This window comes from Beta vulgaris, chromosome 1, assembly GCF_026745355.1.
Source record: "Beta vulgaris subsp. vulgaris cultivar EL10 chromosome 1, EL10.2, whole genome shotgun sequence".
NCBI lineage: Eukaryota > Viridiplantae > Streptophyta > Magnoliopsida > Caryophyllales > Amaranthaceae > Beta > Beta vulgaris.
This window is the reverse complement of record NC_079202.1, coordinates 12,982,703-13,009,846: the sequence shown is the minus strand read 5'-3', so window position 1 is coordinate 13,009,846 and position 27,144 is coordinate 12,982,703. Positions and strand designations below refer to the sequence as shown.

The following is a 27,144-nucleotide window of genomic DNA, read 5'->3' as shown; positions in this document are numbered from 1 at the left end:
CCTAAGCCCCCTCATATTTACCGTAGGTGTGAGGCCGCCCCTTCCATTCCATCCTCTTCTTCCATGCCCTCCTCTTCTTCCCAACCCCCTCCCCCTACTGCTGACTTTGAGGGGATGATGAGTGTTCTGCAGCGTATGGAACTGAATATGACTGTTAAAATCAAGCTCTTGAGCGCCTAGAGCGCCGCGTGGACACCATCTACGCTGACGAGCGTCTTGCTATGTTTCCTATGTATGATGATTATTAAAGGCTTGGTACGATCGCTCAGGGTGGTCCCCACCCCAATTGGTACACATGGAACCCCGCATATGGTGGTGCTGGAGGGAGTGGCGCAGGCACCGGTACTCAGGATGCTGATGAGACCGCTGATGGTGATCCTGATTCTATGGCCGACTGAGGGCCGTGTTTCTTTCGTTCTCCTTGCTGCAATGCGGACATTGCTAAGTTGAGCTTGGGGGAGGATTTCTACTGTACATATGGTATCTTCTATCACTCCTTAAGTAGTTTACAGCTTTCGTAGTTCAGTTTAGCATAGATTTTCTTTTGTGTGTTTTTTCTTTAATTTCTTTTTCCTTCTTTTGGTTAGTTTTTTTTTTTTTCATTGTGTGTGTGATGTGTGAAGCCTACTGAAAAATGAATAAGTTAGTTTCCCTGCGCCCCATACTATTATAATGCTGTTTTGACTTTGGATTGTTGATGGACACGAAACAATGATTGATCATTAAGGCATGGCATAACTGTACTTAGCTCTATGATAAGAATCAAGATTGTGGCACTCTATATGTCCTGCAAGCATGTTAATGCTTAACTGTGAGCTTTTGTGCCGTAACATTATGCTTTTCTTGTGTGTGCCCACTTCATGAGGGATGCTAGAACTTGTGTTTTCTCTCCATTGACGCATTAGCTATACAATGTCTGAACAAAGATGATTATGACTCTCGTAGGAAATTGCACCAAAAGACTAAATAACCTTTCCTGCATTCATTTTCCCTAGTTAACCACTCTGAGCTGAGCCTGTTTCTTTTGACAACCATATTATGAGCTCCTCATTTTTCCAAAAATACGTCCATTTACCATTGGCAGTGAAGTATTTAGGAATTTTTGGTTGACTAACTTGTGGATTGTGAAATTGGTTGTTGGAATGAATGAAAATTGGAAGAAAAAGAAAAAAAAAAAGAGAACGAATATGATTGATTACATGAGCAAAAGAAATTCTTCTCTATCCTCATTAGCTAGTAGCTAAATTAGAGAACTTCTGAAAATAAAACAAGTAAGGCTTCCAAAAAAAAAAAATTATGAAAATCAAAATGAAAAAAATGATAAGAGAAATAAATCTCATTGTGAATACTGTCATATTGGAAGTCCTTGCTTGGATTATGTGAAAGGATAAAGGAGATGAAATAAAAGAGAAATGAGTTATAGTTGTGTTGCAATCTAATATATTATGTTGGATGTTTCATACAAAAGTTGTAGTAATACTTCACTTCCTTGAACACTACATTCCCAAATATTTGCCACACCTACTACCCTATGCCCCATTACAACCTTAATTGAGTCATATGATTTGTTTGCGTGTATAACTACCTGATGTGGAGAGATGATACAAGCCTATGGACTAACTTGGTGAAACGGAGCAATTGAGTGTCATATATCACCCTTCAAACACACGAGTATGGGAGTAGGGACGAGTACTGGGGATGGATAGAAGCAGTCATTTTAACTGCTTGGAGAGTGCTTTACAAATGAGTGGAGAGTCCCCTAGTGAGATCCTTCTCATTGATTTGTAGCGAATATTTAGTGGCCTCTTTGATTCTTATCCCTGATTGGTACTTTTTGTCGAACTTTACCGATTATGATATGTGGTGTGTTTGGATTCGATCTATCGTCATCTCAAAAATTTTATGATGGGGTAGAACCACTATTAATGCCTTGACCTCTTGATTTTTCAAATAGGTTTTGCTTAGGGACAAGCAAAAGTCTAGCTTGGGGGAGTTTGATGTGTCTATTTTATATAGAATTTTACCCCTGTCCCTCATAATTTATTGGTGTTAATTGCGCTCTTCGGAGCCCTTTTTAGTACTAATGTGTGTCTTGTACTATGTTTGTGTTTTCAGATTGATTATTGTAGGGATAACCATATTTTGGTGTAATTTTCTAATCTTTGATATCACTACATGAGACGAGAAGTCGAGACGTTTCAAAAGTCTTACATTGGGCTAAAAATCTGGTAACCGCCCGACCGGGCGACATTTGCCCGAGCTGGTCGGTCGAGTTTCAGTTAACCAGAAATCAAAAGCTGAAAGTCCAAGAGAAATCTACTCTCGCGCCCGACCGGGCGAAATCCGCCCGAGCTGGTCAGGCGATTCTACTTAGTCAAAATCCGAGAATTACGAAACCATGAGAAGTTCACTTGCGGGCCCGACCAGGCGAAATCCTCCCGGTCGGGCGAGGCGAAGAATCCCATGAAAATGCTGCTGAAAAGCGCCCGGTCAGGCACGACGAAGAATCATTGGACCTGAAGACCGCCCGGTCGGGCAAGACGTTTTCTGGGCCGTTTTGAGCGCGTGTTGCGCCAATTTTATGAGACATATATATACTTATTTTCTTAGAGTTTAAAAGCACGCTTTTTATTATTAGAGAATACACTACTACTTATTAGAGAGCTATTAGAGGATTCCATTGTTGAACATCGATTTCTACTACTTTGGTTTCTTCAAGTAAAGACGAAGTTTTCTTAATCTCTTCCTTTCCTTCATTATTATTATGTCTTTCAATTTGTTTACTATTTGTTTTGTTATTTCAATTATGAGTGAGTAGTCTTATAATCTAGGGTTAAGTTAAACCCTAACGATGATTAATACATGAATTCCTCCATTAATCCCAAGTTTATGTGATCAATTGTTCTTGTTTGATTGGATTGTTCCTATGTTCATTATCATACTAGGGATAGATGATTTTGATTTGATTCCTTATATCTTGTTTTCAATGGGAATTGAATCTAGATGGATTTGTTGATTCAATCAATAGTATGAATATCTTTATGGGAATAAGTAGATAGGATTACTAGGAATTTAATTGTGATGCTATGTTTAATGTGTTTTTCTTGCATGATTCCATGGGAATAGGTTTGATTGCTTGTTTAGAGTCGGGAGAGATCTTTGGTAGTTTTATGGTGCATTACTCCTCTTGAATTCTTGATTATGTTTATTGGGATGGAAATTATTCATGTGTTGGTCATGCTAGTGGTGATATTTAATTCTAGATGTTTTTATTAATTGATTATACTTTGTGTGTTCCTAGTAATTGTCATAGTTTAGCATTAGTTCTAATTCAACACCCTTTCTATCATTGTTTGTCACTTGTTTAGTTAAATTGATTCGAGATATCTAGTGTTTGATACTATTTGTCCTGTGGATTCGACCTTGACTTGCCTGCTACATAGTTAGGAGGTTAGTTAGGAAATTACTTTTGTTAGGTGCGCGACACGCCTATCACTTATCCATATAATTTGAACTATTGTTTGTTATATCTACTTGATGTGTCCATTGTGCAATTTCATATGGTTGGACTTGGTTCCACTCTTTTTGTGTTTTCTTGTGCTAGTTAGGTGTTTGGTACCTTAATCAAGCCGCGGAAGACAAGTCCAAGGACTAAATATGGTCAAGACAAGTGCTAAGGACGAAATTTGGAAGACAATACAGAAAAAAAGGCCACCACCCAGTGGGCGGAACACAAGGACCCAAACGAAAGTGCCTGGTCGATCGGGCGAAGTAGTTTATTTTGGTGTTTTTTCGTCATTATTCCAAACACTATAACTAGTTTTTTAGTCAAATTCATCGACCGTCTTTTATTATAGTTTGATTTAGCTTTCCATTGTTCTTCAATTACTCGGTGTTTATCATTTTTTTAGTTTTAATATTACGAATTGCTTTCCTTTGAATATGAATTTGTTTTTTTATTGCCACGAGTGAGTAGTTTAGTTCTAGGGTTCAGTGAGGGAAGGAATGTTTATACCTTGATGTTGTTCTAAACCTCATCAATATTTAGGTTTTGATTAAAGTGATTCTAGTTGATTTGTCAAAATTGTTTAATAGGTATAATTGCGCAAAATCATGATTTTGATTAGGCTAGTACTCCCTCCAATTTCTATTGTTGTTCCTATATTCTCTGGTAAATTTCAATATGTTGTTCTTATTCTAAATCTTTCCATTAATGCGAAACGGTTAGCACTTCTTCTTGTGTTTCTTGTTTGTTTGCATTATATTGAGTTGTATTCAATTAGCGTCGTAAGTAGTATGTAAACATTTTTATTTACGTAATTAGAATTGATTAGAGCTGTTTAAGTTACGTAGAAAGTAGAATAGAAGTGAAGACGTTACGTTCATCCGAAGATTCTGGCGCGGCGAAATCTTTTTGGTTATTGTGAGCAATCTATAAATCATTTTTCAGTGATTCTTTTTTTGTTGGATTGCTAACATCTTGAAGTTTCATCCTACAAAATTTGATGAGATTTCATGAAGAAACGAAGTTGCAGACTTGCAGTAGCCTTCCAATTGAGACGTCATTTTTGATCAATTTTTATGGTTTAGCATAGCTTGATTGTAACCTAGTTTTTGTTAGCTTAATTGTTGTAATTAGGCTTACAAATTATGTAAGCAAGCAGGTGACAGATGAGGGAGTTCACCTATGTGCTTGAGGTGCTTGCTTAAGGCATCCAAGAGCTTACACAAGGAGGAGAGAAAGATGCCCGGCTGACCCGCATCATTGCTTTTGTAGACTTCTGGGCAGCCGCCCTTTTACATCCCATTGGTGTATTTCTGTCTTGGTTTGATCAATCTTCAAGTGTAGGAAACGTTTCTACTGGTTGCAAGTTCATTTCAAGCATCCAATAGAAGAAGAGCCTCATTCTTTGAAGCATGGGTCCAACCGGTTTTTCCTGGTTACTTAGCTATGAAGATCTTTGTATTTCTTTGCTTTGTTTATTTGTTTAGTAGGTTTAGTATTTCTATCTTGGTTTGATCAATCTTCAAGTGTAGGAAACGTTTCCACTGGTTGCAAGTTGATTTCAAGCATCCAATAGAAGAAGAGCCTCATTCTTTGAAGCATGTGTCCAACCGGTTTTTCCTAGTTACTTAGCTATGAAGATCCTTTTTTATTTGTTAAGTAGGTTTAGTAATGCTATAAATACCCTTACGGCCCGTTTGGTAGTCGTTAATAAATTGCGATAATGGGAATGAACTTTAAGTGTAATTTTATTAGGGAAGCACCCTTAAAATCTCCATAGGGAGGCATTTTTTCTCCATGGCAAGCAATCTCACCCCTAAACTTGTGTTTTTGTCTCGAAGGGGAAGCAATTTTCATTACCACTCATTACCACCTACAAAGTAGTATTGGATGGGAATAAAAATTCAAGAAGGAAAGTGGATACTTTAGGATAAATTGGCATTACCATGGGAATGGACAATAATATTTTTCACAAATTTACACACAAATTCATTCCCATTACCACCATTTATGACCAACTACCAAACGAGCCGTTAAGGTATTCATATGTAAGGTGTGTGTTACTGTTGAATGAAATAGTGAGCTTTGAGCTTGTTATAGAGTTGTCAACTCGAAATGCACTAGACTATGATCTTGTGTGTAAATCTTGAACCACGACTTCAAGAGAACCTCTCCAAATCGAGATTTGGGAGCCTATCATTATTGCTTTCATTCAGTATTGTTTCTTAACCATAAATTTCAATATGTTGTTCTTATTTTAAATCTTTCCCTACATAGTGTAATTTTATGACTTAAATTTCCCATTGGTTTTAAGTTGCAATAAATGTGTTCGCACCTAAAGCTTTTGTAGCATAGACTAACTTAAAAGAGTAACAGATGTGTTCACACTATTTAGTAGTCATTTCTTACTCTTTTACCCCTCAAGCTTTTGTCTCACTGGTTGCCATGAAATTAAAACTATCATGTTCCTTTACAACCAGATTTGTTGTTCCGCGAAATCCCGTTACGGAACACCATAATAAAAATCACATACTTCAGGCCGCGTTGTCCGTTCCGTAACGCAAACTCGCCGCGTTAGAACGCTTTAATCCCCACTACATCCTTTCTTTTCAAACATTCGCCAAAAGTATTTTACGATTTAATTATATAACTAATTTGATTATACTTTATCGTAATAATGCTTCATAAACTAAAACAACGCAAATAAGGTTAGAACATATTAATGTGATTTTAAAAAAAAAAAAATCACGCCGCATCAGCCGCGAAATGTTCTATTTCCCCATTAAAAGTCGTTTCCGCGACAACGCGACCATTCCCGTGAACGCGAGCGCATTTGTTTTCCTTGATGGTTGCTTAACATGGAGTAACTCAAAGGGCTATAATCTTTATTTTTAATTAATTAATTTTATTTAAAGTAGTGGAATCTTGCCCATCTTTTAAGTTGCCTTGATTACTCCCCTTATTCCAAATACGGACAACAAAAGAAAACGGAGAGAGTAATAGTTAGAATCGAAAGATCGTACTTTTAGATGTTTAGAACAATCGGTGAATCTAATTATGTTAGTGACCTCACTGCATATGTTGATTTAAGAGCGTTCGAACCCGACCATAGGATTGACCCTTGCTCTAATTGCTCGACCCTAAACTCAAGTATTGTTGAGTTACTTGATTTCATAAGAATGTTATAAACATTGGACCGAGCAATTGCCCAAAACCTTTATTAATTGCTTTATTCCCTAGTTTAATTCTGCGTTCATTAGTTTTATTAAGCTAATATAAATCTCATTTTGTCTTGAAATAGTTGAATATTAATATATAAAATCATCTCCCTCTAGATCTACCCGTATTTGCTAAGTCTTTGCTAGCAACAAACACCATGCACTTACGGTGTTAGTTTTTAGAGTCATCACTACCATACACCCAAATTGGATTAGTAAAGGCAAGAAAGACAAGAGTTTTATTTTGCCAAGGTCCTCTAAAACTTAGATCATTCTTTAATAATCTAAAGTTGGGGAATACCGTACGAACATGATTGAAAGTTTAGATTTACGTATGTTAAAATGTTGATTTATCTCAATGTATTTTATATATATCATCGTTCTACAATAACTTTTAGTAATCACATAGTTTAGATCCGATATAATGAAAATATTTAACTTATGAAAAAACATCTTTTTTTATGTTATATGTTGGGGACTAAGTAATAACTACATAAAATTTAACAAAAAATGAATACGAAATTCGGTATTTGATTTTGGTGATCCTATTTTTTGTCTTGGTAATTTGATTTTGAATATTAAGATGTCTGATAAATTACATGATCTCCATAAATTTTGGAATGAATCTTCAGGAAATAACAACTTTTAAATAATAGGGTTTTTTTGGGCATCCATATCATACAAGTATACCTCTTAGTTGATTAGTAAGATTGATGCATACTTAGGTAAAATACTATACCTAATTTGGATTTACCTCCAAATAGGATATCTCACGCAAATGCAAATTATAATAGGTAAGTGGTATGTTACAAAATATTAGTAAATTTGTCAAAATCTAGTGGAAATATTAGAGTGACGATAATTTTTTTTATAATAAGATCAGTTCGTTATATATAGCATACATTATTAACATACAATTTAGAAATGTAAAACTATATTGATAAGGAGATACCAATAATGTTTTCATATTATGCACACAACCTATTGATGATAATTTCTATAGAAGCAATAATCTTCCATAGAAATTGAAATTATACCATAATTAACTAAATTCTAGTTTAGCTAAATGAGGAATAAATGTATAATAAAGAAGATTTCAAGATCTATATATCAAAAACTATCTTATTTATATAGTTAATAAAAACAAAAGTTACAGGTGGGAAAATTTTCAATATGGTGCTACCTCATGACATAAATGGCTTCGGCTTGAGTATAATGTAATAAATTCTTGTCTCGTGATACATACTATTTTTTACAAATTTTAATTGTACTTGAAAACAACCCATTTTCATTCTAATTTAATATAAAAAATTGATATTAGATTTTTTTGACACTACCTAGAAAAGATGGATGTATAAGGAAGAATTTAATGATTTTTGATAGTTTTGTCATCAATTCTTACCTTAATCATTGTATAATTACAAATCAGTATAATTTAAAGCTAAATCATCAAGAGTGTATTATTTTCTGATACATACCATTATAATCAATTACGTTAATTCATATTGACCATGTTTATCCTTTTTTTAATTGATCCTAATATAATCATTAGAATCAATTACGTAGGTTTCTTATATTGAGAAGGTTCTTACCCAAATCATTGTAAAAGAAATGAATCAACAGTAAGTACATAAAACGAAACTATGGAAAGAAATCACATAAGCAATCAAGAAAATCAATGTAATAGATTATTGTTCGTTTTTAAGATTCTCTCCTAAACAAATGAGAAAGAAATCACACAACCAATTAAGAAAATCAAAGTAAAAAAATATCATTAATTTCCATTCGTTATTGGATTCAAACATTGTTCTCTTATATTAGAATTATACTAGCCGTACAAGCACGCGATGCGTGCGTCGACAATATTATGTACGAATAGGCATATATTTTTTTAATCTAAAATTATTTTGGTAGTGATTTAAATTATTGAGGTTTTTTTGTAGATGTTATTATCTTTTTGAACTAAAGGTGATCGATTTTTAACTGTTAGAAAAATTTTGGTCGAGATTTAATAATTCTTTGTCATCGGCTTTAGTATAGTTCTTTAACGATGTAGATGTTAATAAACCATATTGTTTAAACTTTGTACATACAAAGTATTATGTTGTCAGGATATATCACTAACTTTTTTTCAATTGAAGATTCTTATTAATTTTGTGAATTGAATGTGTCAATCTAGTCAAGTTATTAATGGTGATTGCATATTCCATTTTTGACTTATTCCATATGGCAAGTTGCATTGATTCTCATTTTTAAATTTATTATTAAAAAAAACGTTGTTTTAAGTTATTAGAGGGTATTCTAGTCAATTCAAAAGGGGACACCACACCTCCTCCCTTAGCTTATATAATAGAGATACAAAAATATGGCCAGGAAAATTATTTCATCCCTAGACTCTATTTAGTAGAAAGTAATATATGGTCAAATTAGTAAATTGTCAAGCGTTATAGCCAAAGCCTTGCAAGTAATTAAAGATCTAAGGAAACAAGTAATTAAAGATTTAAGGAAACAAGTAATTAAACCTAAAGAAAGTGAAATGAACATATATTCAACAGATAACTCACCATATCTCTTAGTGAGGATATAGTCACCAAGTCTTTATCCTCAAGAGGACGAGAAATCCACACTATGGCTGCATATTGCTTCTGCATGAAAATAGTGATACAGCAATATTGTGTCAGGCATATGCATGATTAAGCTGCTCAAAATCATAAAAATTAAATATAATTGTTTTCCAAAGACAACCTGCTTGTCTGCTTCACCTTCACGCATTAGGGTCCAACCTTGATCATCAACAACCTTAAGATTTTTAACCTTCAACTAGACAACAGAAGAAATCTACTCAAATGGAATTGAATTAAGTAGTCTAAAAGTGAGACAGCATAAAGAAAAGTAAGGCCACAAAAAGGTAGCAAACTATCATTAATAGGTTTATAAGCAAGATTTATGAATCTCAAACAAGCAAACAAAAGAAAAAGATATGGAGGATTTTACAGCATTATATTGCCAGTGCCCTCTGGCATCTCTTACCAATTTGCTTTCCAAGCTATTAATTTTCATTTCCATCTCTTTTATAGACAATTCTGATGGCAACATCCGCGGATTTTGAATCTCAAGTAAGAAAGGCCGTCCTGAGCCCAACATCCGCACCTAAAATTTGAAGTAGCAGTAAATAAAATTGATTATTCTTGAAGTCACTCAACCACAAGAACTCACATGCTCAGTACATCTATATCTTCTCTACCAGCAGCATGGAACTTGTAATTATCACCTCGGCACAAGGGAAGAACGCCGTTTCCCAAAATTTCCTAGAATATGACAACAAAAAGGTGTCAACCCTTGTAAACAAAAATAAGATAACCTATCACTTTGCCATTGAGGTAATACCTCAACAGATGCTTCTCCCATTCTTTCATCATCAATAATCCAACGCGATTGACTCACATTTCTAGAGTACTGCAATACAATAAAATATAATAAAGCATGAATTCCAGGCCAATAGTTATCCAAGCTGCTGCTTCTCTAAAACTAGGAATTATAGACAGAACAAATGTCCAAATCTGAATTAGTCAACAGCATTTATATAACACCAAAAATTGGGTATCTGATGTGTGCGTGAGTAGCATTATGGTGACAAGTCCTAGTTCTGTTAGGACACTTATGTGGTTTTCTAGTTCTGTTAGGAAACTATGTAATTTACTTGCTTTAGAACTCTAGTTTGTTTTAGTTTGCTTGCTTATTTTAGAGTTACAACACTAGTAGGAGTGTTGATAACTTAGGAGTGTGTTTGATGACTTAGCTGTGTGTTTGGCTATAGTTTAGGCGTGTGGTTTTTTTTTTTGTTTTATCTTTGTTATTTGTTCTTATCCTTAAGCTTCTTATCCTTAAGCTTGCTTAGTTGCATTAGAATTTGGCCTCTTCTAGGACTCTTCTAATGTATTTATATTTTGGTTTGCTTGATTAATAAAAGGAGTTGATGTTTTTGAGTTTAACCTATTGCTTGTGGAATTAACGCTTTAGGAGAGAATCCAGCACTTTGGCAGTGAATACAACCCCAGTTGTTATCAATCCTTGGTTAGGAATTGATAGCTTCATACCTTTGTTACATAGTTACTAATGCAAATCAGCCACAAAACGTGAGATTAATCCATAGAGAAACCGACTTAGACCTTAAATCGCGTTAAAGATTTGCTTTCTTGGTTCAAGAACCATCCAAGATTCGATCTTTATAGCAAGAACTTAAAAGAGAGCCTTCGAATCCACATTAGTATCACAACTTTCACTAAAATATATTGGATACTATAAGTCTATCAGCACGAATAGGTAAGGCACAATTCTTATAAGAGCAAGAAGCAAAAAATAAGCATGACATATTCTACTGAAAAACATGTTCAATATCACTGCTCGATTTTTGAATCTTAATGCTGTTTAAGGATTGCCAACCTGAGCTGCTGAACCCTCTACTACAGTCTACACTGAAGCAAGAAAAAAAAATGGCGAAGATGGATATCTGAAGTAGTCATACATAAGGGTAACATAATATTAACATACAGATATACTGGCTCTGCATTCAGATTGACAAATTGAAAAATGCATCACTATTCTTCGGATGTGGTATCTATCTATAGCTTATAAGTTAGTAAAATGTTACTCGCCAAAAGGGAAGCACTACCGTTCGGTAATGTCCCTAAACTCACCTGATGCAATAAAGCTTCAGACTTATACCTAACTGTATTATTAATTTACAGTCTACTGAGAGCTATGCCATATTGGATAATGTTTTAGGTCTAAATATTGGATGTGGAAACGGCCAAACAGATTCTACAGATATATAAAGATCAGTGAGACTTTTGTAACTCAAAACATGTAAGGGGTTTCATGATCCAGCTGGTGAAGAAGCCATGCAATACATGTTCTCATAGTAACTTAAACGACAAACCAGAGATTATAATTTTGTTTCTTAAAGGCAAGACATAAAATTGCAAGTTAATATACCTTTAAGTATCTACCACCAATATAGATAGGTGTCCGGGAACAAAGAATTTCCAAGTAGCAAGGTGAGATCTAGGATTAATAAGGAAAATAAGTCAGAAACAAGAACTTTCCATAACCTGAAGATAAACTCAGATATCAAAGCAAGCATAATAACACAAATATTGTTTACTGTAAAAGGTCATAAATGACACATAGTCCATAGTTAGGTCCTAGATAAGCATTCTTGGCCACACAAATGTATGAAAACAGAAGGATTTTTTTGTGGTAATTATGCTTTCCATATAATTTTACCATATATATATATAGATAAGGTTTTCCTCATGATTCAAATCTCAAAAGGAAGTGGAGGATGATCCCAACTGTTCACGCCATCAAGTGTGTTATCCCCTAAATGAGATACAAGCCACAACTTTACAGGCACGAAAAAATAAAAGGGTCTTTCTGCAAGAGTGAGACTAAATTTAAGCACTCTGACTCAATTTTGCTCGATTATCATTGAACAGATACATTTGACACCAAAGGTGAGCATAAGAGAGACATTACCTTTCTTTCCAATTGTCTGCAGGAAATATTTTCCTGCAGGCTTTCTGGAGATTGCTTCAAATCAGTTTCAGTAACAGTACTTTCACACCTATTTCCTCCAACAGTGTTGCCAAAACCTAACAAGAAAGACTACTTCAATATCAAAAGGCATAGTGATCACTGAGGATGTGCCTCATAGGTAAGGAACACAGCACTGAAGAATATCATGAAACAGTAACAATGACAATCAACAATTTAATTCACATGCAAGAAGTGATGCTTTTGAAGTGAAGTGATATATCTTCTATACTTAGTTCAATCTCTTCTAACTTCAAGTCTAACCCAAAACCATAGCAATTCAAAGGGAAGCACAAGCATATGTTGGATTAAAAGATTTGACTTTTGTCTCATAAATCAAGCAAATATTTCAACCCTAGACAGCTCACAATAATTTGTTCACATTTTCATGTCAAAACACATTGATTAGCTCACACAGTACATCCTCTTTACATCCAACCTTTTCAAAGAAAAAGAGAAAGACCTCAATGGGTAAGTAACTTCCACTGGAAGCACAAGTCTATAGAAGCAACATAGCACACCATGTATGTGGCCCATTAAAAGACGGAACAACCAAACCCCCAAAAATTTAGAATGTAGCACTGTTTGCACTTCTAGTATTCTCCAGATGTTTTGATCAATCTAACAACTAATTCAAGCCGGTCAATCCACCAAAAGTACATTATTACATGAACATCTGCTGTAAGAATAGACTTAGGGCACTGGGCACATAAATAAAACAACAAATAGGCTTAGCACTATTTTAGAGTAATGCATCCTCTGTACAGAGCAATAACATTTACATAACCACAAACAAAAACACTGCATGCTCTACTATTCTCCTTGTCAGCTCAAAACCCAAAAGGCAGCCACTCAGAGAGACTGCTACAGTATGCAAACAGATGAACAAAAACAATGAGCGGAAAACTTTGAACATGCCTGTTTTACGCTTCTTGCCGGCGTGGTTATTCTCTCTTCCATTAGCATTCTTCATTGGCCTTTCAGTAGAAGTATAAGTCAACCGAACGCGGAAAGAACTTGAATCGGATTTCACACCCTGTGCAACCTTACAACTTAGTAGTTGCAACCTTGGTAGAAGAAAATTACTTTATTTTAGGTTGCTTTTGAAAAACCAACTTTCTCACAACTAAGGATGTGTCCTATTGAACTAGATTTGACTTATCCAAACTTATATGAACTTATTAGAGCTGATTAAAGCTGTAAATTGAACTTATTGGAACTTATTAGAAATTATTAGAATTTAGTTGACCTTATTTTATTTTTGAAATAAGTAGAATAGAACCCATCCTAAGAATTACAAAAATAATTTCAAATAAATGAAATATATTATGAGCGAATACAAGCAACAAATCATGATATTGACAACTTACATATCTATAAGTTTGATTAAAATGATGCGGGAGAACATAATGCATCTTAATCTTATTATCTAAGTTCAACTTATAGAGTAATCCTACTTACCAACTGTTTTTCAAGAAGCTTCGTGATAGATAGCTTCACAACATCCTTGACTGAAATTGCTTCAGACTGAAGGATTTCTTGAAACCAATCTTCAGAACTATACTTCTCTTTCATACATAACCTACACATCAACAAAATATAAACTACAAGGTTTCTGCACAAGTTCAAAATATTTAGAGTGAACCTATTTCATTGAGAAAGCATACAATGACGAGATACCAATTAAGAACCGGACATTAAGCAAGTCAGCCTGATAAAATACACTAAACAAGTATTACAGAGTATGACACATAACGACAGAGAACAGCCAACCTGACAGCATTCTCCTTTTCCATGATAATTGGTGGTACAGAGACTTCAAGAGAAAAGCAATCAGCCTGATGGCCTTCCTGCCTCGCCAGTTCACAGATCAATGCAGCAAAGTCATTGGCACAACCCTTGTTCACCAATGCTTGTTTCTCCGCATGAATAAACTGCAAAATTCCATAGCAAACACTGCAAATATCATCCTCAACGGCTAACCCTTCATTAGAAGGGTCATCACAGCTCGGTTGATGCCCGACGACCTCCGAAAATATAGCAGAGATTCGGGAATAGTGGGCGTAAATCGGTCCATATTTCCCAAATAATCTCAGAATACACTGAGGACATAACTGCATGCACATAAATCACAAAAAAGAAATCATTTACATAACATTTCTTCCAGATACATACAAGTGATACAACAACACAAAATACAGTCAAAGTACCAGTGTTACCTAATTCGCTATCTAATTCGCCAATTCCCACAAAATGAGCCAAAAATAAACCAAAATCGACCATAATTCGCTTTTCTCAATTCGCGATTCGCGGGGGAATTAGGGAATTAGGTAACACTGAATCAAACAGTAGATAGGGTTTAAGATGGTCACTAATTTTTAACTTTTTTGTAAAGTATGCTTAAATTAATTACATAATCTTACATAAAACCGTCTTACCATAATTTATATAAGACCTTCTTACCATGATTTATAGTAAGACAAGGATAACTTGCTATCTTAAAGGCTCACAAAGTAGAAATGACCATTTAGAAATTAGAATACAAGATGACCTGTTATTTAAAAGTGACTCCTTTAAGTCATCTTAAGGAACAAAGTTGAGTAATCTTATCATAATTTTATTGCAAGACAGTCTTAGACAAGATTGTTCTCCCCAAAAAATAATACAACAGCAACATGAATAATTCTCATTGAGTTCAAACAGATTATCTAAAAATAAAAACTAATTACAATTTGAAATTACTTTTCTGGTAAAATAATCATAAACCACTTAAAATGCGAGAATTAATTATAACAGCATTGAGAAACATAAATTAGCAGTTAAAAATTGCAAATTTTGTACAGCAAACTCAGTTCAAGGGAAGAAAAATTGAAAATAAAAGGTAAGGTAGAAAGATGAGTACTTTGCGAGATAGTAAGTCATTGAGTGGCATCGGTGGTAGTGAGCGTACGACGTCGTATAGAAGGCGGAGCTCCTCGTCAGAGTTATTCGCCGCCATGTCGGAAAGGAGAAGTGCGGAGGAGAGTGAAAATCAGTCTTCAATTGCAAAAAAACACCCGCCCGAACCCAAAGGAGAGAAACTCAAGACTCAAGAGTTTAAGGGGGAGGGACTTGTATAAATAAATTAAAATTTTGAGGTGGGCATGGGCTGGCCCGGCACGAGCCCGCTCGAGGTCCGGCCCGCTGTCCGCTACGTGGACCGTGGGTTTGTCACGGTCAAGAAATTTTATTTTAAGCTCGCACCGGCACGAGCCCGTCTAGATGGCTCGCGGGCCGAACGCCTATTTCCTTTTTTTAAGCTTAAAACTGTCAAAAATCGAAAAAAATAACATAAAACACGGGTCGGGCCCGCGTGAGGCACGATCCCGGCCCATTGACCTGGGCCGGGCCGCCATTTCCCCAAGCCCGTGAACAGGCCCGGCCCATATGCCCAGGTCTAAGGACTAAGCGAGGGGGAGAACGTGTTCGGATTCTCTAGAGTTGTAAAATAACTCTACAAGGTAGAGTTTGAGCACTATCAATCATTAAATAGAAAATCAAATGCTCATATATTTTCTTTCCAAAATCCTCCTATTTTATCTCATCAAAATTCATCCTAAATCTTTCGCTTCCACCAATATGAGCCCTTGATTTTAAAATATATGACTGAGATACAATTCTATTTTGTAGAGTTTCACTAAAACTCTAGAGGATTCGAATTTGGAGAGACCTGGAGAGGAACTTTGAGAAATTTGTGCAAAGTTTTACCAATTTAAAGTAATGAGTATATTGCACAAAAAAGAAAAAGAAGTAACGACTATGTATAATATATGTGTCATGTGTTTCATAAGGCCCTTTACAATTTATGTGATACAAACTAGTATGTTTGTCGGAATGATGTTCCGAGTTAGTTATAATTATCAAATATATTATTACTAGTTTTGAAGCCCGTGCGTTGCACGGATTATTATTATTATTATTTTTTGCAAATTTTTTGTTAATATTGTTGATTTTTTGTTGATGTGAAATGAGATTTTTCAACACAATTGTTATATAATTTCTCCATTCTTTTTCTATTGTAACAATTACCACTTTGAGTGGTTTCATCTATTCGAATCACTTAACTTTTGGTTAAAAAAAGCAACTATAGTTGACAACATCGTCTTTACTTTATGTTAATAAACTCATCATTAATTACTCAAATTGCCTCATAAAGTTACATTTACTTTATTAAGGATTTACTTATCCCCTACTCTAGTTTAACCCTCTATGCTAAATTACCCTTTTTTATTTTCTTACAGACCATGCTCAAACTCATTATTGCAGTAGAAAAAGACAGAAAAAGTATTTGTCGTTATAGTTTAATTCTAGATTTGTTATTGTGATATATAAATTTTATATCTTTAATGTTCAGTTGAATATTGTAGCTAATGTCTATTATTAAATTGTATCCCAATAATTCGTATGACTAACAATAGCTAACACATTTTTAATATGAAAAATACCCGAATGATACTTTAAGAAAGTAGAGGTAAACATTTATGGATGCAGGACAGAAAGAATAGAGAAAAAATATGAGTGTGAACTACTACTTTAACCTTTAATTATTAGCACATAAAGACTAACAACGCATATCAATAGAAGATGGGAAAGCAAAAAAGAACATCATAATGATGGTATCATGAATAAATTAAATTAAATATAACACTAACCTCTATTAATAATCGAAAATACTATTTAAGAGAAAAAATATATTCATCAATCATGACCATATCAAGACTTATTAAACTTCCCCTTTTTTATGATCTGCGACCTCAAGTAATCTAGAAACTCGAAGCTTGATTTCCTAATTAGTTTTAGTAGAATTAAGTTCATTGATAAAAGAATAAGATCTGACATATAGATATATGAAAAATAAAAACATAAATAATTATTTATACAACAAATTTTCTTGGAATAAAATAATTAGTCAATTGCATAATACCTCTGCAACGTTGTTAACGAACTGTCATTTGATTCTTCATGTAATGTCATCATGGTATGCTATCGGTTCAAAACTTTATGTTTGTATTTTTTATCTTTATATAACTCAATTTTTAATAGTATGATTTTGAAAAGCATAATTGCTATTGGTACATATAATAAGCTATTTTTGTAGTTAATTTTATATGCATTTAAAATAAAAAATAAATAATACGTTATTGTGTTCATCTAAATAAATATATTTTCATAATTTGTAAAATTATATTGTACTCCCTCCGTTTCCTAAAGATCTTCCCACTTACTGTTCCTACAGATACCAAGGAAAATCAAGTTGTATGGGGCATGGTGTGAGTAAAGTAGGAGAGAGAAAGGGTTAAGATAAATAAACAAATAAAAGGGGTTAAAGTAGGAGAGAGAAAAGGAGTAAAATTAAATTAATAATGTAATGGTGGACCATTTGATAGTGACATGAGAGGGTAAATAGGAAAATTTGTTTTGCCAAATAAGGAATAAAGCAAAAGAGGGAAGATCTTTTGGAAACACCCTTAAACGGAAAGTGGGAAGATCTTTAGGAAACGGAGGGAGTATATGGAACTTATTTCGAAACATATTTTAAACACTCTCGATGGTAAAAAAAATATAATATTGCGAATTATGTTGCAAAAGCTATATTCAAATTACATAGTTGAATAATTTAGGTTGTTTATTCAAAATCAGAATGTAATCTTCACTTATTAAAAACACCTTATATGTAATTATATCTATGTTAAACACTATCTTTTTTTAAAAAATAAAAATTATAAAGAATGACATGTCATGCTTAGGTAGAGCTCTCTATAATATTCTAATGTTATTTTTGTAAAATCATACTCTAATTTTTTCATTATATCGCTATAGATTTTAATTTTTGTTGCAACAACAAAATTTCCTTAATAATTTTTGTTGGAATACTAAATTATTTTGGTTAAGTTGAGTAAGACTGGTGTTTGGATCCTCTAGAGTTCTAAAAGAACTATACAATGTAAAGTTTGAGCAATATCAACATTGAATAAAAAATTAATAGCTCATATATTATCTTTCCAAAATCCACTCTATTTTTTCTCATCAAAATCCACCCCCTTATCCCCCCCCCTTTCACCAATACACGCTCTTGATTTGAAATGTATGGTTCATATACAACTCTACCTTGTATAATTCTATTAAAACTCTAGAGGATTCGAACTCGTAAGATTGAGGTTTTGAACGATAATATGTTTAATCATGTAAGTTGAACCTATGATAAAATGCTATAGTCGCATACAGTACATGCACTATAGTTATAATGATTATTATATCTAACAAAAATATTAAATAATGTCTTACACATTCATCTAGTTAAATATAATTTTATGAGTTGTAAAACTATATTATAAATGGGTCTTATTTTGAACTATGTTTTAAGCACTATCAAATGGTGAAAAATTATAATGTTTTGAATTAGGTAGCAAAAATTATATTCAATTTATATAATATAATAATTTAGGTTGTTTATTCAAAACAAAACTCTAATTTTTCGTTATTCACAACTTCTTTTATGTATTAAATATATGTAGGACTCTATTTTCAAAAGATATTTAAAATAAAAATTAATGGCATGACAATCCTACGTGGTGCTCTCTATTTCATAAGTTGTAGAACTATATTGTAGTGGATCTTATTTCAGAGCATATTTCGAGCACTATCCAGTGGAACAAAAATTATAATATTCCGAATTATGTAGCAAAAGTTATACACGATTTACAATACTCCCTCCGTTTCCTAAAGATCTTCCCACTTAGTGTTCCTACAGATACCAAGGAAAATCAAGTTGTGTGGGGGCATGGTGTGAGTAAAGTAGGAGAGATAAAGGGGTTAAGATAAATAAACAAATAAAAGGGGGTTAAAGTAGGAGAGAGAAAGGGAGTAAAATTGAATTAATAATGTAATAGTGGACCATATGATAGTGACATGAGAAGGTAAATAGGGAAATTTGTTTTGCCAAATAAGGAATAAAGCAAAAGTGGGAAGATCTTTTGGAAACACCCTTAAACGGAAAGTGGGAAGATCTTTAGGAAACGGAGGGAGTATATAATAATTTACATTGTTCATGCAAAATCAAATTCTAATTTTACCTTATCTAGAACTCATTATGTGTATTTAAATCTATGTAGAACTTTATTTTTGTAAAAAAAATAAAAATAAAAATTAATGACATGACAATCCTAGGCGGCGTGCTCTATTCATAAGTTGTAGAACTATATTTGAAAGCAAATGAGAAATGAATTTTTTTTTTAATGTTTCACCCGATACAATCTTATCATATAAACTACATAAAATCTCATGGATTAGGTTACCAATAGCCCACATCTTAACTATACGATTCCCTCATCATATACTCCCTCCGTTTCATATTAATCTACACACTTTGACATTTTACACTATTCACAAATTGCACTTTGACTCTCGTTTGTGATTTATACGTGAATAAAAACATAGTCATGTGGGATCTTGTTAGATTCGTATTAGTATGTATTTTATTAATATGTACTTTTTATAATTTTTACAAATACAAAACTAAAGATATATGTCCTCAAAGTTTTACATTGACATTCGTGAAAAGTGTAAGTGTGTAGATTAAAATGAAACGGAGGGAGTATGTTATAGTCACATGATTTGAGGCCGTTGCCCAAGACAATTATTATTTTAGGTAATGCTCTAAAATGGGTTAGGTAATGACTTAAAATTTTTGCTAATATCCTAATCTAATTAGGTGATTACCTAGCATATATAGTGTTTATGTTACGTCATATGACCGATATATCTTTAGTAATAATCGAAATCATGCAGTGACTTGCACAAAAAACCAGTGACATTCCACTACAATGGAGGTCCCGAAAATGATGCAAATTTTTTTCATCTAATGGCTAAACTAAAGCATGATCTACCAAGTAAACGTAACCCAATAAAAGTGTGAAGTGCATTGATTTATTGCAATCTCACACACACCTAATTTTATTTTTCATCATGTCCTAAATATGTTTAGTAATTGCCAAAAGATCTTTATGTTTGGTCATGTCTATATTATATTTATAATTACCAGAACAATGCAGTACCTTAAACGAAAAACCAGCTCAACCTCCCATGGAGGTCTTGAAAAATCTGAAACTTTTTTGTATCAATTAGCTAAACTAAAGTATGAACTACTCAAATGTAACCACAAATTATCGCATAAAAGTGTGAATTGCATTGATTTAGAGCAATATAATCACCAAGACCTTCATTTTTTTTCCCATAAAATCCTAGGTTTTTTTGGAGAAATTTTTCATAAATTGCATGTTTAATCTTACTCAAACGCACAAATAAAGATTTAAAATTGGAACGAAGGGAGGGAATAAAAATTAGTAGAATCTTTTTTTTCTAGTCACGTGATCGACACATGGGGTGGTCAACACTCATTTTTCGATCTAAGGTCTCAGTTAACAAAAAAAGTTAATTAAGATCTCATTTTGCCACTTGCCTTTTATATTCTTTTCTCACAAAATCAATCTTCTATAAGTTCTTTTCTACAAATTTTCCTACACAAAATTTAAAAAGATGAAGGATTTCAAGTAAATTTTAAGGATTTTAATTTTTTTTTGATTAATCATAAACATCAATTAACTTTTTAACTCACAACACGTAAATAATAGTTTTAGACATATCATATAAATACAATTTAAGTAATTTTTTTTCAATATACTTTAAGATAGAAGCCCTGTGCCAAATTATTTTGAGTAGATCACATAATTTGTGGGGAAGGTCAAAGTATACATGAAAATTGAAGCCATTTTTCTATTTGATGACCTTAAAAGGGTCTTACAATCAATTAATGAGCGAACGTGAAAGGCATGTTTGATTGGGAGGAAAGTATTTTATAGGAAAACTATTTGCAATTTTGCATCACTTTCCTCTATCTGATTGAATCAAATCAAGGACGGAAAAATATGTGTTGAACTTCACTTTTCAAGAGTGGAAAATTACTTTTCCCTAGTGAAGCAAGGAGAAGTCACGGTTTCCACCACTCTATCAAACAATACACAACATAAAGAAAGAAAAATTTGTCTAAAGGAAAGTTATTTTCCTTCCAACCAAATAAAGGAAAATCAATTTAGAGTTGAGTTTTTTTTTCTATAAAAAGATTTTCATGCAAAACCACTTTTCGTTTAAAATATTTTTCATCCAACTAGATACACTTTAAATTAAATGCTTTTAGGAGGAGGTGTTTAGGTTAGAGGTCTATCATTGCCATTTTCTGAAGTGGAGACCAATTCACCTAGCTACATGGACGTTGTACCTTCCTATGAGTTTTCCTTTGTGAAATGAAATATGTTATTAAGGTTTAGATTTAAGTCTTTGTAGTTCCACAATATTGAAATTCACCAGTAGTACTGTAGTAGTAACTTAGTGATGACATGTTAATCTCTATTATATAAGGAAAGGGAGAAAAAGATAGTGTCCTCATTTAAAAATACTAAATTATCCTTAATGATCTAATGAAATGAAAAAAATTACAAAAGAAAACAATCTAAAAATCATTTCTCATTTGAACTTGCCATTCAAAACAAGTTAAAAATGGTAATGTCAAATATTTCAATCACAAAATTAAATGGACAAAATATCTTGACCTTTTTTTTTATAAGAGAATATGATATACATGACGTCCACCTGAAAAGTCTGAAAACTCACTACCTTTGATAATCTTTAACTCAATCACAAAAAAATGAATATTAAAAATCACTCACAATCTTTATTAGTTTTTTATATTGGCAAATTAATATATCTAAAATCTAATTATTAGTCTTTGACATTTTAAGCGTAACCATGGTTATAGAATGAATGGAGTATATATAATAATTTTGCCAAATGCATCCCTTTAAAATGGTCACTTTAATTGCAGCCTTTTTATTTCAATATCTTCAATTGCAGCCTTAAATAAAGCAAACACTTTTAAGGTGCAATCCAAATGCGTGAAGATAAGTTGGGTTTAGGCTGCAACTTAAAAGTGTTTATTTGAGGCTGTAATTTGAAGAGATTGCAACAAAGGGCTACAACTAACAAATTGGTTCCTTCGAAGGGTTGCATTTGGCAAAAAAATCTATAATAAAATAACAAGTTTTGAAATTAACGCACGCATCGCGTGTGTATAAGACTAGTTTATCATAAATGACTATAATGACTAAAAGAAACGCTCTGGCCAAACACATCCTTAAATGTCATCACATAAACACAAGCGAGATATGAATGTTTTATTGCAAAAGAAAAATCAGAAAGGAAAATTCCAAACAAGAATTTTTCCCTTCAATGTTTCCTAGCAACTCTCTAATCAATCCACGACGCATTTACCATCTTAGCCATAAAGCTATACCGATCCGCTGCCTCATCAATCTGCAAATGATAGCAAATAATAGGTTAAAATACATAACCAACTTTTTCAACAAAGCAAATCACACTAACGGGTACAAACCATTTTTTGTGTTGGGCGTCCAGCTCCATGACCAGCCTTGCACTCAATCCGACCAATGATTGGGTTCTTTTGAGGGCTATCTTCCAAGCTAGTGCATAGGACATGCTGCATTGTCTGCAAAGTATATACAATAACATCATTCAAAAGAAGAAGTGCTGATGTGTTTAAGTCGGGCTCAATACATGTGCCGAAGTTCACTTTCAAGTCATAATTGTTACAAACAATAATCCAAGAGAACATACAGCCAGCAACTTCAGTGAATGCAGAGGCACCACACGATCATCATGATCAGCTGTCAATAACATGGTAGCGGGGTACTGCGCAGAATGATCAGTTGATTCCTCCCACGGTCTCCTAACGTTGTGTAAGGGTGAGTACCTGTAAGCAAGACAGCACCTTAGTGTTGGAAACTTTGGAAAATGCATAGTCATGCATTAAGACTGGAATCTGAGTTGTGATTGAGCAAGTTTGAGCTAAACAACACTGGATGACCGTTTTTGATATAATTTATTGTCTCCTTACGGTGTTCAAAACGACTTCTGGCAAATTAATATAGAGAATCACCTTAAATTCTTGGCATGTTAGACACACCTTGTCATAAATCCACCAAGGATTACATCCGAATATTTACAACAAGGTATTACTAATAACTAAGGTGACCATGAGGCAAAGGTGATGAAGGTAGATTCTTCGCAAAATGTATAATATATCCGTCGTTTCCTTCATGTTTCCCAAAAAGTGGGACAAATAGCACAAGACAAAGTATTCATTACCACGTACATTACAAATAGGGTTGTAAATGATACGAGTAGAGTTCCAATTTGAGCTAGCTCAACTAGACTCCAACTCATTAGCATTTCGAATCAAGCTCACTCAAGTCAAGTTTTGACCGAGTAGATTTTGAGTAGCTTACAAGTGTCTCATGTTAAAAGCAACCCTAAGGTAGAAAAAATATTGAATTTAGGTATTTTGTTATTGATAATTGAACATTCGAGCTTCTCACGAGTTTTTGAGTCGAGTATCGAGTTGCTCATCTCGACTCGTCAACATCTCGAGTTCGATTCGAGTTCACTCGAGTCGAACTTTGACTGAGTTTTAACTGAGTCGATCTTTGACTGAGTTTTGACCGAGTTGATCTCGAGTAGCTAGCGAGGTGCCTCGTTTTATTTACACTCCTAATTATAAGTTGCAAAATCATGTACATTTAAAATATGGATGTGCCTACTGGTGGCTCATGGGCTATGAAGAAAGTGGTGGAAAGCAAATCCCTGCTTCGCTCTATTTCTCATGCTCAACAATACAGTGAGTCTTGGCAGTTTTCTATCCAGAAATGCTACATTGATCTAGGACTGTGCGTAATAATAAGGCTAACCCAAAGACCCTGTCTATTACTTGGCCAGTGATCTTAATTAGAATTGCTATAAAAGTTAGACTTAGCTCAAGGGCGTCTTTATGGATATTGTATGTGCACTTTGTAACACTGAGCCTGAGACTACTCAACTTGTGGAAGAGATAGATATTGCACGCAGAATGTGCAGAAAAAAAGCAAGCTTGCTTCAAATTGTGCAGCATAATGTTATTAGAACTCTTTACAACATTCGGGTGCAGAAAATCAAGATATTTTTGAAGGAAACTGTTTGGAATTGGATCCACCTCAACTTCTTAGAAGCATAGCAATCAAACTTTCTTGTCGTAGTTCTGAAGCTGTGTAATAAACGTCATCAACTCGTCCTAAAAGGTGGTGATACTGATGCAACTAGAAGTCTTACCTGGTCTGTATTGGTGTCCAGTTACTTTCGTGATACTCTGTATATCTCTCTCTTGGTAAACAAAAAAAAATTATTTGCCGACAAAGGAAGTTGCAAAACCAGAGCATTATACATTCAACAATCAATCTTAAATTACTCACTTTATAAGCCAGTGGAATTCTTCCTCTTTATCAGAGCAACCATAATCTGATGTCCAAGCATGACCTGGGAAAAAAAAAAGTCTGCCATCAGCAAAGCATATCATTTGTAAGAACGTGACCACTTCTATAACAGCAAAGTTTCCTCACCAATGGTAAATTTGTGAAATCGGAGCATGTCCATAACACCAACATGAGCAAGAGCGCAGCCAAATATATCAGGTCTCTATAACCACAATCATTATATAATTAAGAGGGTTAGCAACTGCCTGGAGAAGTTCTTAAACGGAGTAAGATGCTAGCAGATACCTGATTAATGCAAGCACCGACAAGAAGCCCACCGTTACTTCCGCCTTCTATACACAATTTTTTTGGCTGGGTATAACCATTAGAAACAAGAAACTCAGCAGCAGAAATGAAGTCATCAAAGCAGTTCTGCTTCTTGGCAAGGGCTCCTGCCTTATGCCATTCTTCTCCATATTCACCACCACCCCGGATGTTAGCAATGCAGAAAACGGCACCAAGGTGCTTTAAGAGAACAATGCGACTGACACCGAAGGATGGTGTGATGCTTATGTTAAACCCACCATAACCATACAATAGACACGGGTGTGATCCATCCAAAACAATTCCCTTTCTTGCAACTATGAACATTGGTATCTTAGTGCCGTCTTTACTGGAAACAAAAACCTGAAGACATATGGGAAAGAAGCTGACAAGAGCGAAGCTGACAAGAGCGAAGCAGAAACATGTGCACCTAAACACGTCACTCACACACCCCATCGGAGAGGGGAGGAACAGCAAGCATGCAATGAGAGAGGAGAGAAGTCGACAGCAAACAAGATAAGCGGAATAGTCAGAAACAATGATATAATTTGGCAGACTATTGTGGAAAAACATAGGTTTTGAACAAAATTTCACAAACCAAGGGTAACCAACATTGAAGTCAAAGTCTTTGTTCTCCATTAAGATTTACACCATGAATTCGAACAGCTAGAAGAGTCACTCTCGCCCCACAAAAATATTTGCACGGTTGCTATTCGTACAGAGATTTAGAATAGCTGTTAAGTTTGTATCGACAAATTTTAAAATGGATAGAAAGAGCAAACAAATTTACAGAAGTGCAGGGATAAAGTAATAGAAAGTAAAATAGAGAAAGAGAGAAGAGAATGTGGGTAGACTAGTAGAGAGAAAAGGCAAGAGTACATGTGTAGTGAGAGTATAGCATAAAAGGATAGTGGAAATTATTTTGGACATCTAAAAGACGAAATCATGCAGCTATTGTGGGACAAAAGGAGTATAATTGATGAAAAGAACAGATTATCAACTGAAATTAGACATTTAATAAATTTTGAAAAAACAGCAATTAATTCTGAAAGATAGTTTTTTGAAAAACTGCAGCATGCAGGACAAGGAGCTTGGTTTCCATACAAACAAAGCATATCAATTTACTTATTATAACTCGATCAATTCCAAAAATTTACCAGAAAGCACATTCGAAAAAAGTTCCTCTCCTAATTTGTAATTAGAAAGTATCATGGGTCCTAACCAATTTGAGGCTAAGATTCTAGAAAACATAAACTTAAGAAATATATATATAAAAAAAACTTAATATCATATCGTTGAGGTAGAAACATAGAAATACTCCATATGAATGTGAAACATTAGTTCTTATGAATTGAGCTTATATCCTTCATTCCAAAAATCTAGTCAAAACAACAATCATCTTTTGAGTGAACCATCTAAGTTACCTTTGTGTATTGCAGAATCTGTTATGATATATACAATTGACTTTTCTTTTTCTTTCATATTTCCTGTCTAATAGAAAAGGTGGTATATGAACACCATTAGCAATTATTCAGATAAGACCCTGAACTCAAGACATGATATGTTTTGGGCTTTGATTCAGATACAGATTTAGTGATAAGTATGTTATGACAGATTACACCACTAAACAAGTATTCAAGGACAATACCCATTTATATTACAGTATTACTAACCATAATTGTCTTTATAACATACAGAGCATGTGTATGACTGCCATAATTTATGTCAAAACTAAGTCTTAATATCAAACTCATGAGTAAAGCTGAACGCCAGGGAAAAAGATACACAGAACGCTACTCCACATGAGATAAAAGATAGTCCTTATAGACAATGACAATAGGGGTGAGAATAAATACCTGGTCAACCTGAAACTCATCACGATCAAATTTTGGGACAACGATTTCTCTGAATATTGCCATTTCTGGAGCATTGGAGTTCAAATCACATTTGTAAATTATGCCCGGAGAGAGGAAGCTTGCAAACCTAAAAAATATCACGCTATCTTTTCGTCGTGCAGAGATGTCATCAACAGACCCAATCTCAAGGGGTAAATTATGCAACAGAGAACCACTTTCAAGATCTCTAACCTCAAGAACATGCTTCACGTCAT

The 27,144-nt window shown here is 33.9% G+C and overlaps 2 protein-coding genes across 3 annotated transcripts in view; both read right to left on the bottom strand.

The window, feature by feature from the left end:
* Window positions 1-15,415, bottom strand: part of LOC104884404 (uncharacterized) — a 30,117-nt gene extending 14,702 nt beyond the window's left edge. For both annotated transcript variants that reach the window (XM_010669045.4, XM_057392419.1), the window contains exons 1-11: window positions 15,221-15,415; window positions 14,092-14,432; window positions 13,780-13,900; window positions 13,237-13,354; window positions 12,262-12,377; window positions 11,719-11,787; window positions 10,111-10,179; window positions 9,951-10,031; window positions 9,754-9,873; window positions 9,469-9,543; window positions 9,288-9,368 (exon numbers count right to left, since the gene is read on the bottom strand). In XM_010669045.4, coding sequence (XP_010667347.1) covers window positions 9,288-9,368; window positions 9,469-9,543; window positions 9,754-9,873; window positions 9,951-10,031; window positions 10,111-10,179; window positions 11,719-11,787; window positions 12,262-12,377; window positions 13,237-13,354; window positions 13,780-13,900; window positions 14,092-14,432; window positions 15,221-15,316 — 1,287 coding nt within the window. In that variant the 5' untranslated portion in view covers window positions 15,317-15,415. The remainder of the gene's footprint in view (window positions 1-9,287; window positions 9,369-9,468; window positions 9,544-9,753; window positions 9,874-9,950; window positions 10,032-10,110; window positions 10,180-11,718; window positions 11,788-12,261; window positions 12,378-13,236; window positions 13,355-13,779; window positions 13,901-14,091; window positions 14,433-15,220) is intronic.
* Window positions 15,416-22,458: 7,043 nt separating this feature from the next.
* The window catches only part of LOC104884403 (uncharacterized), a 13,149-nt gene continuing 8,463 nt past the window's right edge, over window positions 22,459-27,144 (bottom strand). The window contains exons 6-12 of the mRNA XM_010669044.4: window positions 26,891-27,144; window positions 25,017-25,397; window positions 24,858-24,933; window positions 24,711-24,774; window positions 23,044-23,179; window positions 22,802-22,915; window positions 22,459-22,722 (exon numbers count right to left, since the gene is read on the bottom strand). The exon at window positions 26,891-27,144 is cut by the window's right edge and continues 340 nt beyond it. Coding sequence (XP_010667346.1) covers window positions 22,657-22,722; window positions 22,802-22,915; window positions 23,044-23,179; window positions 24,711-24,774; window positions 24,858-24,933; window positions 25,017-25,397; window positions 26,891-27,144 — 1,091 coding nt within the window. The 3' untranslated portion in view covers window positions 22,459-22,656. The remainder of the gene's footprint in view (window positions 22,723-22,801; window positions 22,916-23,043; window positions 23,180-24,710; window positions 24,775-24,857; window positions 24,934-25,016; window positions 25,398-26,890) is intronic.